At 42.0% G+C, this 17,331-nt stretch overlaps 3 protein-coding genes across 3 annotated transcripts; 1 reads left to right on the top strand and 2 right to left on the bottom strand.

The window, feature by feature from the left end:
• Positions 1-12: 12 nt before the first annotated feature.
• On the top strand, positions 13-1,509 carry LOC133526660 (elongation factor 1-beta'). The gene is made up of 3 exons (XM_061863353.1): positions 13-171; positions 363-606; positions 1,103-1,509. The coding sequence occupies exons 1-3, from the start codon at positions 92-94 to the stop codon at positions 1,445-1,447; spliced, it is 669 nt and encodes a 222-aa protein (XP_061719337.1). The 5' UTR covers positions 13-91; the 3' UTR covers positions 1,448-1,509.
• Positions 1,499-6,236, bottom strand: LOC133526658 (erlin-2-like). The gene is made up of 6 exons (XM_061863351.1): positions 5,763-6,236; positions 5,261-5,341; positions 4,214-4,322; positions 3,438-3,589; positions 2,417-2,569; positions 1,499-2,211 (listed from the first exon to the last, which is right to left on the bottom strand). Exons 1-6 carry the CDS (start codon positions 5,868-5,870, stop codon positions 1,837-1,839), a joined length of 978 nt encoding a protein of 325 aa, XP_061719335.1. The 5' UTR covers positions 5,871-6,236; the 3' UTR covers positions 1,499-1,836.
• Positions 6,237-7,193: 957 nt separating this feature from the next.
• LOC133526467 (uncharacterized) lies at positions 7,194-16,513 on the bottom strand. The gene is given in 10 exon segments (XM_061863122.1): positions 7,194-8,199; positions 8,201-8,221; positions 8,741-8,829; positions 8,997-9,227; positions 9,747-9,984; positions 10,252-10,533; positions 10,850-11,073; positions 11,592-11,782; positions 12,411-14,421; positions 16,427-16,513. Coding segments are annotated over 9 exon segments (1,527 nt in total). The 5' UTR covers positions 12,455-14,421; positions 16,427-16,513; the 3' UTR covers positions 7,194-7,992.
• Positions 16,514-17,331: the final 818 nt, after the last annotated feature.

Genomic DNA, 17,331 nt, shown 5'->3' with positions numbered 1-17,331 from the left:
CTAAAAAAATTGTCTCTTTCTTTCTCTTACTTGCTCTGTGCCGGGCCGTGTGGTTGTGGTTGCTCGAACTAATCAGCCTAATCTATAAAAAATGGCTTTCGGAGACGTTAAAACCGCCCAGGGTCTCAATGACCTGAATAAATATTTGGCTGAGAGGAGTTACGTATCCGGGTAGGTGTTTACATTATTGAGCTATTCTTCCTAACCTATAAAAGTTTACCACGTCAACCCCTTTCTTATTACTATCAAATCAACAGCTGTTATGAGCCATCCCATCCACCTATTACATTGTACAACTGCTAAAAAGATGCTTCCGAAAGAATATTGTCGCCTAGTATTAATTGAGTGTTCACATTCCATAGGTGGGTGCCTTCTCAAGCTGATGTTCAGGTGTTCGAGCAGGTCGGCAAGGCGCCGGCCGGCAGCCTGCCGCACGCGCTGCGTTGGTACAACCACATCGCGTCGTATACACCCGCCGAGCGCAAGGCCTGGGCGGCCGGCGCCAGCCCGCTGACCGCCGGCGGCAAGCCCACCGCCGCGCCCGCTAAGGTCGAGGATGATGATGATGATGATGTCGATCTGTTCGGATCTGGTGATGAGGAGGAGGTAACTAAATTTATCCAATTAGATACTATAGATAATTACTATAAAAATAATACTGCCAAATTGAAAGTAAAAGTCTACTATGAATCTATTTTAAATTTTGATGCTAAAAAATATAAATTATCTTTTTTATGTTTTATTACATTACAACAACTTTTCTTTGCATTCAGATAAATATATAATTAAGAATATATTATAGTTGGTTATTCAGAATTCAGAATCTCAGTAGCACTTTAATGGTCCCATACACCCAGCAATCATTCTACTACCAAATTTTCTATATGCATTTACATTATCACTCTGAATATCTTATATAAATTCCAAAAATCCAGATAAGGGTACAATTTTCTTGAATTTTGGATATTAGTATATTGCTTCAACATACTGTAAAAACACATCAATATTATAAGCTGATTTACTCTAACTTCCAGAACCGAATTTTCGCAGCATGTCAGCATTAGTGCCAGATTAGTGAGATTGTACTGTATGTTTGTTTTAGGATGCGGAAGCTGCCCGCATCAGGGAAGAGCGTCTTAAGGCATATTCAGAGAAGAAATCCAAGAAACCAGCCCTCATCGCTAAGTCATCCATCCTCCTTGATGTCAAACCCTGGGATGATGAGACAGACATGAAGGAATTAGAGAAGCAAGTCCGCACTGTAGAGATGGACGGTCTCCTGTGGGGTGCCTCCAAACTTGTCCCTGTAGGCTATGGTATCCACAAGTTGCAGATCATGTGTGTCATTGAAGACGATAAGGTCTCAGTTGACCTTCTCACTGAGAAAATCCAAGAATTTGAAGATTTCGTCCAGTCTGTTGACATTGCTGCCTTCAATAAAATCTAAATGTCTATGCCAGTAAATTATTTCTAAGTTATGTTTTGAATTAAAATCACATTTTTCTAACATTCATAGTTTTATTTTAATTAATTTTAAACAGATGTTAACTACATACAAAAGCTATGTCCTAATTTGGAACCATGTAATTTTTCAGTCATAAACAATATGTAAAGCCTGTTACACATCTACATCTTATTTGTATAAAACACACAGAAACGGGCCTGTGTAAAACTATTCCTAATGATACAAAATTATCACATGATCTCCCAAAATAGCTCAACACTCTAGAGACACTTGGTGCTGGAAATTACTTAGGGCCTTTAAATTCCTTGTCAAAACATTGCTCCCTGTATGACTTACTGTCTGACTAGTTGTTTTGACAGAGTGACTATAACTCATTCCACTTGAACACTTTGTGGGGTTGGAATTGGAACATTATCACCAACATTAGCTTGTATGAACATGCTCGGAATATCATTTCCAAAGTAAATCTTGTTATTAATAGCAAGTGCTTCATATCTTTTCAACTCCAAGTACTCTTTGGTTAGTAGTTGCTTATTGGCCTCTGCCTGTTTCTTAAGATTGTAAAATTCGGCCTCCGCTTTGGTCTGCTGCTTGGCTTTGTGGATGCTGTCCTCAATGAGTTCTATTTTCTGTAGAGATTCCTTTTCCATGATTTTCTGCTCGTACTGGATCTTGGCCACCTGCGCCTCTTTCTCAGCCTCGATGACCGCCTTGCGTCGAGCCGTCTCGGCTTCTTTTTCTACAACCTATAACAAGAGTATTTAGAAGTGTTATAACTTTAACATTTTTTATTACTTTTTTTTAATTCTACGTCGGTGGCAAACAAGTATACGGCCCGCCTGATTGTAAGCAGTCTCCGCAGCCTATGGACGCCTGCAACTCCAGAGGAGTTACATGCGCGTTGCCTTGAGCAGAGGAGTCACATCTTGTAACAACGAATGACAATAATACCTTCTGGTGTTGGGCTGCAATGAGGAGCTTAGACTTTTCGGCCTCCATGAGCTCGTAGTTCTTGCGGATGGCCTCGGGGATCTTGGGCTTGGTGACGCGCACGGCCTGCACGCGCAGCCCCGGCGCCATCTCATTCAGGTCCTTTTGGAGAGCCTGCATAAACAATTAACATTTTCACCCTGGAATATACTACTTTCTTTTGTGGTAGTTAACTTTCTAGGTTTTACTGCGTATTTATAAAATAGTGGCAACATTGCCAGTTCAAATATATATTTATTATGAAATAAAGTTAAAATCAATGTGGGAAATATATTTCCTCAGCCATAAAGGCTTAAAATAATTTTAAACGGTACACTCGCGTATTTTAGGTCGGATATCGCTGGGCATGTAAGTTCCTCTTTTCCGAGGATCGTCGAGTGGAGTATGACCACACACAGTGTATAGTCGAACGATACTAGATGGGCCTAAACTACGTGAGTAACTCGTGTGTGTGTGTGTGTGTGTGTGTGAGTCTCAGCAGTTTATCAGCGCAGCGAAGGCCCTTGAATGAATGAATGAATGAAATCGTTTATTCACAATGAACATATGGTAACATAAGATCTTAAATTACAAGCATTGTGTCCCATGATATATTCAGTCTATGTAGACGTGTGAAAACAGTTGTCAGTGATTACTTCGCCCACTTGAGCGGGTGCAAGGGGAGGGAAGCGGGTTAACGAAAGATTATGAGCAACGCTAACTGTTGCGGACCCGTACGACGGATTTTACCCACGATGGTATCCGCGAGCATACACAGGCACGCACCATCGTGATAGTCGCCCATACCTATTCGCAAATTCGCAGGAGATGCCGTTTGCCAAGTTCCATCTACAACCAAAACTGCTTTGCGGATTTCCTGGAAATTTGCGAATAGCCAGGCGATATGAGGTTGCTGTAAAATGACCCCTAAAATAAGTGAAATATTTCGAAATAATTGCCATAAGTATTTTCTTGAAGACTAAAGTTTATATGATGTACTTACAGTTCTGAGGTTCTCATCGATCTGGTCAAACAGGTCAATATAGACCTCATGCAGGCTGTGCGCGCTGCAGAACTGGTTCAGCTCGTGGTGCACCTTGTTGAAGATGAGCGTCTTGTCGTAGTCGGCGGTGAAGTTGCGCACAACGTCCAGAACTGCGACAATAAACAATAAAATTCATTAATTAACACAAACCAAGTAAGCTTGTGAGTTGGTAACTTGATACGTTCTTTAGGTGCAGTGCGTTCAGCCAGCAGAGTTGTTGGAAAATCGTGGCGCTTTTTTAGATCATAATACACGATTGCCAAAAAATTTGAGGGGGGAGGTCTGATTAAAGAACTGTCGCTCCATAGAACTAATTGTAAATCATGAACATAGGTCTAAAAATAATGAAAATTGCTTCTAATAATTCCCGATTTTTTTGTTTTTTATTCGATTAAATTTTTTAATAACAATTCATAACAATGATAATATTATCCGCGATCCAGGGCACACACAGCCGTCTCGCTCAGTGAGAGTGAGAGAAGAACCTGAACATACAGTGCCTTAAACAGATAGTACAAACAATGAATGCTGCCTGCTGACGAAAATGTAATTTGGATAACATAAGTAATAATATGCTAATATGGAATAATGGAACTTATTTGATGATGAAGTTGGAAGATGCCCAAGGAAACTCCTTGGTAAAAAACGCTTGGTAAAAAGGTTTGATGAGCAAAGAAGTATTGCTCGGCGTACGAAGGCACAGTCAGCAACGACAATTAAAATGTATTCCTTACCTGTATTTGGTTCCAGCATGTTGACAACCTCAATCCTTTCAAAGTAGATCATCACACCCCCACTGGTTCCACAGGGGACATTTTTCACCTCATCTGTCTGAAGAGTTGTCTGAAACAAACAATAGTCTCTTCTTTAAAACTGGCACCTTACAACAAGCACCTACACCAATGTTTAACTGATGGATAGTGCTAAAGGTAGTAAACATTAGTGTATGTTTGTATTTTCTTGTATCTTGCAACTTGCAAAAAAGCTTAAATAAAGAAAAAGGATACCCAGTAGATTTTTACCAATGAAAAGAAAATAACGAACCTTTGAAAGAAAAAAAATTAGACTGGTTATTTTGCTTATCCCCTGGGGACCCTGGGGACCCTGGGGTCACCAATTAGTTTCTTCAGGTCCAGTTTTCAAAATAAAATGACGAAATGCGGTCCATTTCTAATTGAATTTACACACAAAATAGGCCGGCACAGATCCGGACTGTGATCCGCCATTTGGTGACCCTTGAAATAGATGTATCTGTAGTTGATGAACTTTGTTGAATGACAGGGTAAAAAAAGCTGCAGGTCAATTATCAAGTAGTTACTTTCCTTCCTTCCTTCCTTTCCATCCTGTTACCCCCTGTTGGGGTGTAGGGCTCGAACCATTTTCTTCCACTGACTCCGGTCCTGGGCAGCTTGGGTAACCTCATCCCACCCCATCCCCAATACACCAAACCCTTGCTCCACGGAACCGCACCAAGTAAATTTAGGGTGACCATGTTTCTGTTTTCCAGGCATCTTCCAAGTCAAAGGGCCAAGTAGTTACTTTGCTTGACCATAATTATTTAATTTATTCACTAATTAGAGTTATAGTTTTGCAACTAACAAGTTGGACTTTATTTTGAGTGCAACAAACATTAAATTTATTATATGAATTAATATGCTGTTTGTCTTCAATTAAACTAATTGACACAAGATGCAATGATAAGATAATTATCAGCATTTTATTGTTTACCTCTCTGTCAACATATTATTTACACAACTACATAAATAATAGCATACAATTACCTGTATAGCTTTGTATGATGTGAGTAAGGGGATCATCATGTGGAACCCAGGCTGACTTGTCACTGGCAAGAGAGCACCACCCTGGAAAATACATTATATATGTAAATCAATTAATTTATTTTAATAAAAAAGTTATTAAAGTTACTTTTATATTTTATTTCAGTGATATTAATTTAGAACCTACCACCAATTGACACTTGTTCTGAGAAATCATTTTCATTTATTTACGGTGCATCAGGATTACTGTTATGATATAGAATAGATAAATTACTAATAATAGACTACAAAGAAAATTAATTAAGCAATATACACCGAGTTTTCTAACATTACAAGGTCAATAGCAGCTGACTAAGTTCATGAAACTGTTATTGGATTAAATACATTTATTAAAATGTTCTGGAAATATAAAGTTCTTAGCAACTGCCAGATCAACCTGATGAACACTGTTACTCTTATGTTGAAGATTCAGCAAAACCATACTAAGAAAAGGCTTTTGACATACCCGATAGTATACACCGACATGGCCCTCCTCGACTTTATGCAGCGAGAAATGCACTGTGACTCCAACCGCCAGGATCACAAGCGCCAACACCGACGTCTGATCAGCCATCCTTTCACCAAATATCACTACTCCACTAATCAGCCGGGGCTCCTAACGACCTACTTTTATAATGCTAAATTATATTATTGCCAGATAATAATATACATTATATCGAGCCACTAACGAGGAAAGGCCGAGAGAATAATTACAACAGGTAATTAATTAATTAAATCGCGAAGAGACTAAATTGAGTATTTTATGTTATGAGACTCGTAGGTTATGAAAGGGTAATAGTGATCAAATCACATTGCTGAGGCCGCCAGTTTTATTTTTATATACACCGGTAAATTAGGAATATTAGGATGAAGGATGCAAGAAGCAGGCAAATTTGACACTTCATTTGACAGGACACAGATAAAGAAACGATGTAGATTGCGTTTAGTTATACTAACTGTTTACATTCGCGTCTCGTAGCTCGACTATATGAGAGTAAAAGAGAAAGATCCCCGTAATTTGCGTATTTCGGTTTTCGCGGTAGGCCCCTAGGCTCGTGTCTCGGCCACAGTTCATAAGCTCCTCGAGCTTATAGATTTTAAACACAAGCGGCAGGGTATAAGGTTTGTAACCGAACCAAAAGCCGAACGCAAATGTAAACAGCAAGTGGGCGTGCCCCGCGTGCCTCTTCGTGCCCAAAAAACCAATCTGGACATGAGTCCGGCGAGTGGTGAGCCGAGCCACTCGCACGCGAATGTAAATGCGCCTTAAAAGTAAAGCCCCTTTTGCATTACATACTTTTAGGTAATTCCCCTAAATGCCTAAACACAATTTTCCATTATTGAGAGCTTAATTCTGATTTTGATATTGAGACGCAGGCAACATGCCCCAGTAACTGGCGTGTGCTTTTCAATGAAACTGATGCGGGTTACTGCGCAAGGAGCATGCACATCTCGTTACGATGATCATGCAGATTGCTTGCGCTGGCATATGCTGAAGTTGTACAGACCCGCATGCTTGTATGTTCAGTTTTTTATACAAAGTATATACTTAACCGGTGTAAGAGCAGAAGCAAATATTTGGCATTTTTCTAAACAGTATTGCACATACGTCCTAGTGTTATTTAAACGTCATAGATTCATAGAAGTATGATGTTTAAAATAACACTTGTCTGCTATAAATATCACTGCAGAGTTATCTTGGTCTGAGTCTAGGTTTGTGCGTATGAGTTAGTAGGTAGTTCTTTAAGATATATTTTGGTTCACAGTGCACCGAATCTTTAAGTACATCAAGTTCAGTAATCTTACGATCTATAATATCTGCATGACGATATCTCTCAGCTCAATGTCTTTTTATTTACCTTTTTAGCAACACGAGGATAGCAAATAAAACAAAATATAGAGGTGTTAAAAAGTATAAATATATTTGTATAAATTTGCACTATAATTTACTACTAAAGTCTAATATTAACTACAGGAAATGTATATTTTCTTTAGAGATTCTGGAATAAGTACTTGCACTCGGTGCATAGAAGATGAAGCAAGCACACTTCTATATCATCGTCTACACGACGTATATAACCTGCGCAAGTTCTCAACATGCATAAGTTACTTGTTAATTTGCGCCGTGGCGACCCTTGTCACAAAATACAGTCTACAATACTTGCCGCAAAACTAAGTGGCGAGTCAGGTCATTAATGCCATCTCTTTCACTATTGGTTGGTATTTTACAAGGGTAAATGAGATAGCATTATGATCTTAGTCACCAGTTAGTTTTGCCGCAAGTACGACCTCCTACAACGATCATAAACCGTAAGCGTACGTCATTATCAACCGAATGACTATTTTGGTACAGAATTAGGGCGTTCATCATTAACATATATCTAAGGACGGGCCTTACGGGCACTAAAAACGGTGCTAGTTCAGTGGTGTCACTCACGAATTCGAGCCAATCGTGCAGTCTAACGCAACTAGTTGCGACCAATCGCGCGCGAGGCCCGTACTCATCAACCAACCGCGTTGTGGCTTTAGTCTGCACGATTGGCTCGAATTCGTGTGCGTGACACCGCTGTACTAGCCCCATTCTTATTTTCCGTAAGGCCCGTCTTTAGATATACGTCAATGGCGTTGATGTACGCTTCGGATGCTTCTACAGATCATTCTCTAGAATAAAAATTCCTGAGGTAATTTTATACAAGCTACTGAACAGTCGGACATGTCTGTATTGCTTGTCCGTTCTGTGCCGCAGCGACGTAAGTCTTGCCATGCGCATGGATGCCGTCCAACACAGTGCCCATGGTAGTCTTCAGCGCCCTGTACTCTTCCAGGGCCTTCGCGCACAGTTCGCCCTCGGGCGAGTTTCCAGGCTCTATGAACAGCATTTGTAGTGACCTCTTTAGGTGTTTTTTCCGCGCTGACTAGTTCATTCTGAAAATTAAATCACATTTAAATTCTGAGTGCTTTTTAGAAACCTATTTCTTTCAGACTTTAATCCTGGCAGAGGTATCGAACTTTCTGCCGACGTGGTATCGAGACGGTGGGAGATGAGCAATTAAAAATTTTTAGTCAATACTTTTCTAATAGCGCTGGTGGCCTAGTGGTAAGAGCGTGCGACTTTCAATCCGAAGTTCGCGAGTTCAAACCCCGGCTCGTACCAATGAGTTTTTCGGAACTTATGTACACTACGAAATATCATTTGATATTTAGCATTCGCTTTTCGGTGAAGGAAAACATCGTTAGGAAACCAGACTAATCCCGATAAGGCCTACTCTACCTTCTGGATTGGAAGGTTAGATGGCAGTCACTTTCGTAAAAACTAGTGCCTACGCCAATTCTTGGGATTAGATGTCAAGCGGACCCCAGGCTCACATGAGCCGTGGCAAAAATTCTGTGGCAAGAAATACTATTCTAATAGTACAGTAATGTCATAAGTTTTTGTTTAGTTACCAAATATGCGGATCCTGTTATTTCACGAGAGTCGAACTCCTTTTTCGCCAATTGCACCATCGCGGCGTGAATCTCGTATAGGGCGATGGCTGAAAAGTATTAAAATAACATTATTTACATATAAGACATTAGGTGTGAAAGTAGTGTGGAAAGAAACATACAATTAAATACTGAAAAAACCCAACGTTTATGTAACTTTGTATGAAACATGTAGGTGAAATCATGTTGATCCCAGAAAGCCTTTTACAGAACTAACCTTTGGCCCTGCATATCCCCGGACTAAGCACTTCCAGCACTTCTAATATCTCACTGCACAACTGTAACTGCCTCCTTAGTAACCGTTTGGTAGGCCTCGGTTCGCGCGTGATGACGTCACGGAGCACGCCTGCCAGCCTCTGCTTCGCGTCCAGGAGGAGGTAGTGGTTCGGAGCCAGGACTAGGGAAACGTTCTTGATGTATTCTTCTAAGTCTTTCTCGTCCTTTTTGTCTGTAAAGTAAAACATCATCTTTATCCTTTGAACGCCAAGAACTCCTAAAGGTGTCGTGTGCCGTCATGCCCACAGCGCCAATGACACCTATAGGTGTTATGGCGGACGCTGTCAAAGTAACCGTCAGACTTTCAAGTAAGGTTTACATTAGCTCGCTTGCGCCCAGCAGCTTGGTGTTTGAGTTTGTGATGTAAAGCGTTCAAAGGGTTAAGACGCTGTTGCCTTGGCAATAGAGTCTACACCCACCCGCAGCCAAAGTTTGATTAAATAAATAAAAAAAATCTGTTGATTGTTGGCGGCTCAGACTTCGATAAATTGCCTCATATGTAATGGTTTATTTAAATTTCTCTGACCGCTTCACCTTCTTTCGGAGCCAAGGGGGTTTTCTGTTTGGAAATTGACTTAGTTGAATATCGAGTGTGTGATTTGAATATACAACTATTTAAAAATGCAACTACGTAACCGGGGTAAGCATGGCCAGTGCTTTCTCTAGGTTCTAATTATTAGAAGCTACTCACTAATAACGTCCAATTTATCCGAGCAACATTGAACCTTATGCGCCATAGCCGAAGCTTCAAATTTCTTATCACAGCTATTACAACTCCAAGTGTCCCCCGAACTGGACACGTATCCACGACACTCGGGACAGATGGCCGAGCTCATGAAGGTGCCGAGCTCGGTTGCGTCGCCGCAGCGCGTGCAGGAGCATTTGAAGTATTTCCCGTTTAGTAAGTGTTCTTGGCGCAAAGCTGTGCCCTGGAGGACAAAGAACAGCACATGGTTTAATAACCATTACAAAAAACTTTTTTTTTTAATTATTTTGTCGGGCGTAGATTGACTCCGGCGCATTGTTACCGATGATTTCTCAAAATAATTTAGGACTTCAATGCTGTTCAGAAATGTAAGTAGATAAAATTTTTACAATATTGTTAAGCCCCTCGCAGCCAGTTTTCATTAGAATTGAAGTTTTCCTCACATGTTAGTTAACTAAGCCACCACTCAATGTTTCTAACAGCGTCTCACCTTCATAGGATCCGTGTAGTTGTAATAAATCGGCTCCCCCTTCTTAATATCAACGCTCGCATGGCACACCAACAAATTATTATCATTTATAGACATATGCGTATTCCCCACGCAATCATGCGCCAACAGAGCTGTTTTAAGATAGACTCCCCGCAGGGGTTCGCAGCCGAGCGGCGCGGGCGGGCCGCGCACGTCGAAGCTGTTGATGTCGATGGCGGCGCACACTTTCTGCGTGAGCTCGGGGTCGTCGTCGGCTGCCAGCAGCCCGAGGGATTCGATGAACTGTCCGAATATACAAAAATTATAATATATAGGTATGTATATAATGTAGTTATTTTGGACATGAACGCGCGAAGCAATCGACATCGACATTCTTTCTCTAGTGAATATTTTTCAGCTGATGCAATGATGATGATGATGGAGAATGTGGCGACTAGCTAGTTAATTGAAACAATAAAAGTGTATGTAGTCTGGGGCATTATCCCCGGAAAAATCTTGATAGCGCGATTTATAATTTTCACTACACGGAACAGCCCCATCTAGCATGCGTTTTGGTAACTAGGTCAGCGATAGCGCCAGCGCCATTCAGTATTTCTACCTTGACAGTATGCTGATTGTAATTATAAACGTCTGTTCCACGTCGCTGGTCCATGTGCGTTTCAAGTCTTGCAAACTCCTCCCAAGCTTGAGGGTTGTCGCGCCGATGTAGTAAAGCCCTTAGTACCGCTAGGGCTCCAACGTAAGGGACTACACCCATTGCGCTGAGGCCGCGGGACTCGCGCTGCGATTTGAACAAGTCGCATTCGGGCTTGTTGTGAAATTCTGAAAACGAAATGTGGCTGAATTTGGCGATTAATTGAACGAGTGAAAGAAGCCCGAGGACTGAATTTAAAAAAGGCCAATTTTCACCGTTAGCGCCAGAGTACTCGTATTGAGAGGCCAGGTCTAAGATTAAAACATGTCCGCTAGTTTGAGAGCCGAAACAGATGGCGCTGTACCTATAAGTTTTCCATGTTTGCTGGGGTGCCCTATTAATTCCCCGAGTAAAACTACGCCGATTTTCGTTTTGCAGACGGTTCGCTGACAAGTGTTTTCGTAGAAGAGCGTTAGGCAGAATTTCAGAAGCTGAGATCCACATACCTATTCAAAAACGTCCTTACCTCTCCCGAGCGATATTGATGAGAGATACCGGCCGACCAGGCGGCGCATCTTTGAAATAATATTCTGGTTTTTCGCACTTGTCTCAGTCCCAGTGTACCGCCTCGTCCGCCTGAGCTCCATCAAAACATAGTTTAGTAAAAGCTGATTGATTGATTGAAGCTTAAAAGTGTAAAACTCACTAGCGAGATGTTCAGGGCACTCAGGGCAGACCGGCGCCACGCCGCAGCCCTTGCACGGCACGAAGCGGCTGACCAGCGGCAGGTGGCAGGCGAAGCAGACGAGCGGCGAGTCGCTGTGCGGCGCCAGGAGGAACGGCTCTTCGGAGAGCACCGTGTCGCCGGCGCGGAGGTCTCTCGCTGCCACCGCGTACCTACACTCAATTCAGGTAAACTCTATTATCAATTACACCACTAGTGGTTGACACTTTCAACCTTATTTAAGTCAGTAGTAATGACTTTTATCAGAAATAATGGTGCTACCAACTGGGATATTTCGGTGCTAATCGTTAGCTTGTCGTAGGACTAAAGTACCTAACTACATTAATCTGTAGAGTACCTACTTTAGAGAATAAACCAGAACATGATAATAGGTTTGTCTGAGATGTAGGGCGATGGAACCTGCGGCTAAAATGCACATCGCGTGTATAAAGATCACCAATGGCATGACACCTTATTCCATATCTGCAACTACATACAAAGTTTTAAAAATAACCATCGTTAAACTATTTGCATCTCCATAGTAATTGTCTTCGCGAATCTTCTGGAATGTGTAAGCGCATCGCACCACACATAAGTATTTACTTTACTTCAATTTATATAGCTTCTTCGATCCTTTAATTCCTCATAAGGTCGAATTTATAGTTATTTATTTATGTTAAATCATTGTAATCAAAATTCAGCGTACCTATAGGTAGATACCGGTTTCAATATTTAACTACTAAACTGTGTATAATTTCACTTAACTCAAAGTTTAAACTAAGTGTGTAATAAGTGACCCACCTGCCAAGTTTCTCACATTGGCGCACTTCGAACCGCGGATTCATGCTGGCAGCCGCGAGAAGCGATAAATAACGGCGCAGCCACACGGAACTGCGGCTCGAACCTAACACGCGCCGTATTTATAGGAAACTCCCTACGCGGCTAAATATAGCTGCCCAACAATATCCCATACCTGTGGTGTTCATCCCAACGCCAAACTGCATTACCAGTATAAGCTAAACCTCCAACCACGCCGAGTTGTTAAGAATTGGTGGGTCAAATTACATTCAACAACGAAAACACTTCTTGTGTAGGTAAATAGATGCAGATGATGTATTCGTGTAACTGTCATGTTCACTTACAGAAGACATCGCCTTAGGAGGACCAGTTTACATGTGACGAGTCGCGTAACTATTAAACGTAGTTTGAGGTCGCGCTTATACTGGTTTGATTTAGGCAAACTAGTATTTTTTTAAACACGCCATAATGCACGCCTTATTGCAATGCATTAAGGTCTATTTTAAATTGTAATTGTACTATGTATCTGTGGGTATCTTTGGTTGTGAAAGAGGGTTAATAATTGGACGTAATCGTAGGGCAGGCTTACGCTATGTCGCCTGGCGTAAATAATATGTAGTAAAAAGGTTTAGACCACGAACATCCTCCTTCTTGGAGGACGGTTAAAAATTTAGAATATGTCAATCGGACCACAAAACAAATCTTATCCATTCATCAAAATCATATCAAAATAGACGGTAGAGTTATGACGCCAAGTGCCTTGGGTGGCCCTCACGTAATAAGGATTAAAAACGCAAACTGTACAAAAAGTCATATCGTTCCTGTCGTCGTAAGTTAAGTAAATTTTAAAGAGAATTTAACTGTATCACATTCGCTCTAAGATACACAGATTAACATCGCAGCATTCTGTGTGTAATAAGGTCGTCGACATATTTTTAGTAGGTAGGTTGAATGCACCCATACTTTCTTATTACAATGCTACACATACGCCGCTGCTTACCATACGATATTTTTACGTTTTCATTTCATTCGTACGTGAAAATCATCTCCCGGCAGATTGAATTCAATATGTTAATAAAATAGAAGTAGTATCTATATATGAACAACGGGTCTAGTTCACCTGACCTTGCGACGAAACATCATGTAGTCGAGCGCGAGACCAAATACCCACATTTTTCTCTCTTTTGACTTGGTGGGCGGTTGTGCATGTCGTTTGTATAAAAGTAAAAAGACGAGGTATATAAACATTGCATTTATTATATTATTTCTATAAACATTTATTACCTTAGTCTAAAGGTATAAAATAGTCCTTATCGCTAGTAGGTATTTACAAACAGACCTATACAAAACATTCATTTACATTCCATAATATTCAAGATGAGGTTTATTGACATTAAAATTAGAAATCTGATATTTGCCTACAGCTTTATTATACTAATATTTACAAAGTTAGAAGTATTCCATTGCATCTACACTACAAAATTCCATAGCAGTCTTCAAGTGACAATCAATAATAATACCTAATCGCTAAGCAATCAGCAAAAGTTTTAAACTTGTATACATACTTTGATTCAAAATTATGCGATTTAATCCAGTCATAGTACTTTATACATGATTGATTCGTTTACTGGTTGATTCAAATCTCAACAGCCGCGTTCATACGCTTTGTTGGTGTCAGTTAAAATATTAAGCAACGTTCAAAACGTTGCATTTAGGTACATTATAAATCTACCCCCTACATGGAAGGGGTTTTCGACACGATCATTGTCATGTTCATTTTATTCAGAATCAGAAAATGCGCCTACGGCAAGGAAAAGGGCACTGTCCCTCTTCTTGGAAATTCAAGATAGCTGCATAGCCAGCCTTCTTACAAATCTTGAGACGAAATATGTCCAAAACGATCATAGATTGACTCGTGACCATTCACACTTATCCTAATATCAAACAGTATCACGTTTTAAAATGGCCGCTAGCTCCGACTACGCCTCGCTGTCCTCGAATATCACGCTCGACTCTGAAACAAAATTGCAAATTCAAATCTCTTAATCGGAAAACATTGTCTGAGAAATAGGTATACGCCGAATACGCATTGTCATACATATTTATTTGCCGGTGCCTAAGGAGTTAAAAAGAGACTTGAACTTGTATTACAAATTTAAGTAAAATAAGGGAACGTTCGCCGTCGGCGAGAAGTTCAGTGTGGACCCAAAAACCTGGAGCATACTGTATAGTTTCGACAGAAAATTCCTCCCGGGATCGCCTCGCCTGTATAATTAACATTCTTTCAAGGTTTTCTCGAGGAACTACAGACAGGTCTGGAAAAAAAAGTTTTTTTAAGAGTCGGTAACGCGCATGTGACACCTCTGGCGCTGCAGATATCCATAAGCTACGGTAACTGGTTGCCACCAGGCTTTTCATATGCTTGTTAGGCACCAACGTTGTATAAAAAACTGGCCCCAGCATTGCATTATATCACAGAGTGAGACATTCTACACGCCGTTCACAGTTCGGACTATCTAAATGCTACAAGTGTCTTGACGTTCAATTGCGCGCGGAGTAAGTACCACTATTATTCTACGCTTAATTTAACTATACGGCATTTTGATTGCGACGAAATTACTAAACCGTGCCGCTCACAGGCGAAATAAACTAAAAGGGACCTTAAGGATACGAACATAGAGTATGTTTGTAATTCTATTAAAATACACAACTAAAGAGTAACAAATAGAGAACTGAATGGACTTACTGTTAGCATTTTCCGAAGTTATGTTTCATCTACATGCTCGTGAAAATTATATGCTCGTGTACAGTCAGCAATATTAGCAGGGCTCGTAAATTTCATGGCGTTGACGCAAAAATTAAGTATTTTAACACATATGAAGTTTTTTTACAGCACGTAAAATACACTGTTAATAAACAAAAATATGTATTATTTAATAAACTAACAATCTATTATTTAGTTGAGTGACAGTAAGATGAAAGCCAGACGATTCTGTACTGATTTTCAAGTATGTATTTTTCCGTCAACGGAATTACATATACGGGCCCTGACGATAGGGAATATTACGCGAACCTCTGCGCAGGGGGCGCCACTACCCCAACCTATCAAAATCTGAGGGTCTACTCTGTGTCTCTAACGTAGGTCTAACCTCTATCATTCTTGCATATTCGAGCGATAAAGACGAAGATAATTAAATTTCAATTTTCGTGTTTCCCGGTAGGCCCTTTGTAAACAAACTTGACGCATCAATGTCATATTTTATTATCTGTGAAGACTTGTCAAAAATCAGTTTAAGGCACAGTATGTATAAGTTACTCTATGGTTTACTAAGGTGCTAGTGCTGCACTCTGGCGACAGAATATTGCAGTACTACTCCCTATTCGCTTAGCACCTTTGCATACAAACTTCTATACAGAGGGGGTACATTTTCTCTGCAGCTGACTGTACTACCCTTATTTAGTCACGTTACAATAAGTAATTTGTGTTTGTAATGTTTTAACTTTTAATTAAAGCAGTCTAGAGTTGACATCCGAACACACAAGTTAACGAGGACAATTCTGACAGAATTTATGTTCATCAAACGTGACGGTCACGCTACTGCAGACTGTTCGGTGTTAGCTGGCATGATTCCACGTGAATACTTCTGGGTGCTCATAAACGCCATTGCAATTTTTAGAATCATGTAAAAATGCTATTTTATTCCAAGTATTTTCTTGTTGGACTGAAAAACTGGGTTGTGACTTGAAATGTATTAGTCTCTGAAATCTCTGAATTGATATCGCCAATGGATACATACAACTTCAGTCGATTCCAAATAGCTTAATTACGTTCGTTTTGTCATTGTTGTAAAATTCTTTTGCAAACATAAACGACAACGACAACGGGCCGGTAACGACTGACGGACGTACCTCGTCCAGCATGGGCGCGAAGTGGTGCGCCGCGTCGATGATGTCCTGCAGGCAGCGGCTGAACTCGTCGATGACGTCCCGGACGGGTCGGTGACGACTGACGGACGTACCTCGTCCAGCATGGGCGCGGAGTGGTGCGCCGCGTTGATGATGTCCTGCAGGCAGCGGCTGAACTCGTCGATGACGTCCCGGACGGGTCGGTGACGACTGACGGACGTACCTCGTCCAGCATGGGCGCGGAGTGGTGCGCCGCGTTGATGATGTCCTGCAGGCAGCGGCTGAACTCGTCGATGACGTCCCGGACGGGTCGGTGACGACTGACGGACGTACCTCGTCCAGCATGGGCGCGGAGTGGTGCGCCGCGTTGATGATGTCCTGCAGGCAGCGGCTGAACTCGTCGATGACGTCCCGGACGGGTCGGTGACGACTGACGGACGTACCTCGTCCAGCATGGGCGCGGAGTGGTGCGCCGCGTTGATGATGTCCTGCAGGCAGCGGCTGAACTCGTCGATGACGTCCCGGACGGGTCGGTGACGACTGACGGACGTACCTCGTCCAGCATGGGCGCGGAGTGGTGCGCCGCGTTGATGATGTCCTGCAGGCAGCGGCTGAACTCGTCGATGACGTCCCGGACGGGTCGGTGACGACTGACGGACGTACCTCGTCCAGCATGGGCGCGGAGTGGTGCGCCGCGTTGATGATGTCCTGCAGGCAGCGGCTGAACTCGTCGATGACGTCCCGCACGGGTCGGTGAGGACTGACGGACGTACCTCGTCCAGCATGGGCGCGGAGTGGTGCGCCGCGTTGATGATGTCCTGCAGGCAGCGGCTGAACTCGTCGATGACGTCCCGCACGGGTCGGTGAGGACTGACGGACGTACCTCGTCCAGCATGGGCGCGAAGTGGTGCGCCGCGTCGATGATGTCCTGCAGGCAGCGGCTGAACTCGTCGATAACGTCCCGGACGGGTCGGTGACGACTGACGGACGTACCTCGTCCAGCATGGGCGCGGAGTGG

Source organism: Cydia pomonella, chromosome 16, assembly GCF_033807575.1.
Source record: "Cydia pomonella isolate Wapato2018A chromosome 16, ilCydPomo1, whole genome shotgun sequence".
Classification (NCBI taxonomy): domain Eukaryota; kingdom Metazoa; phylum Arthropoda; class Insecta; order Lepidoptera; family Tortricidae; genus Cydia; species Cydia pomonella.
The sequence above is the reverse complement of the archived record's forward strand: the minus strand, read 5'-3'. Positions and strand labels throughout refer to the sequence as shown.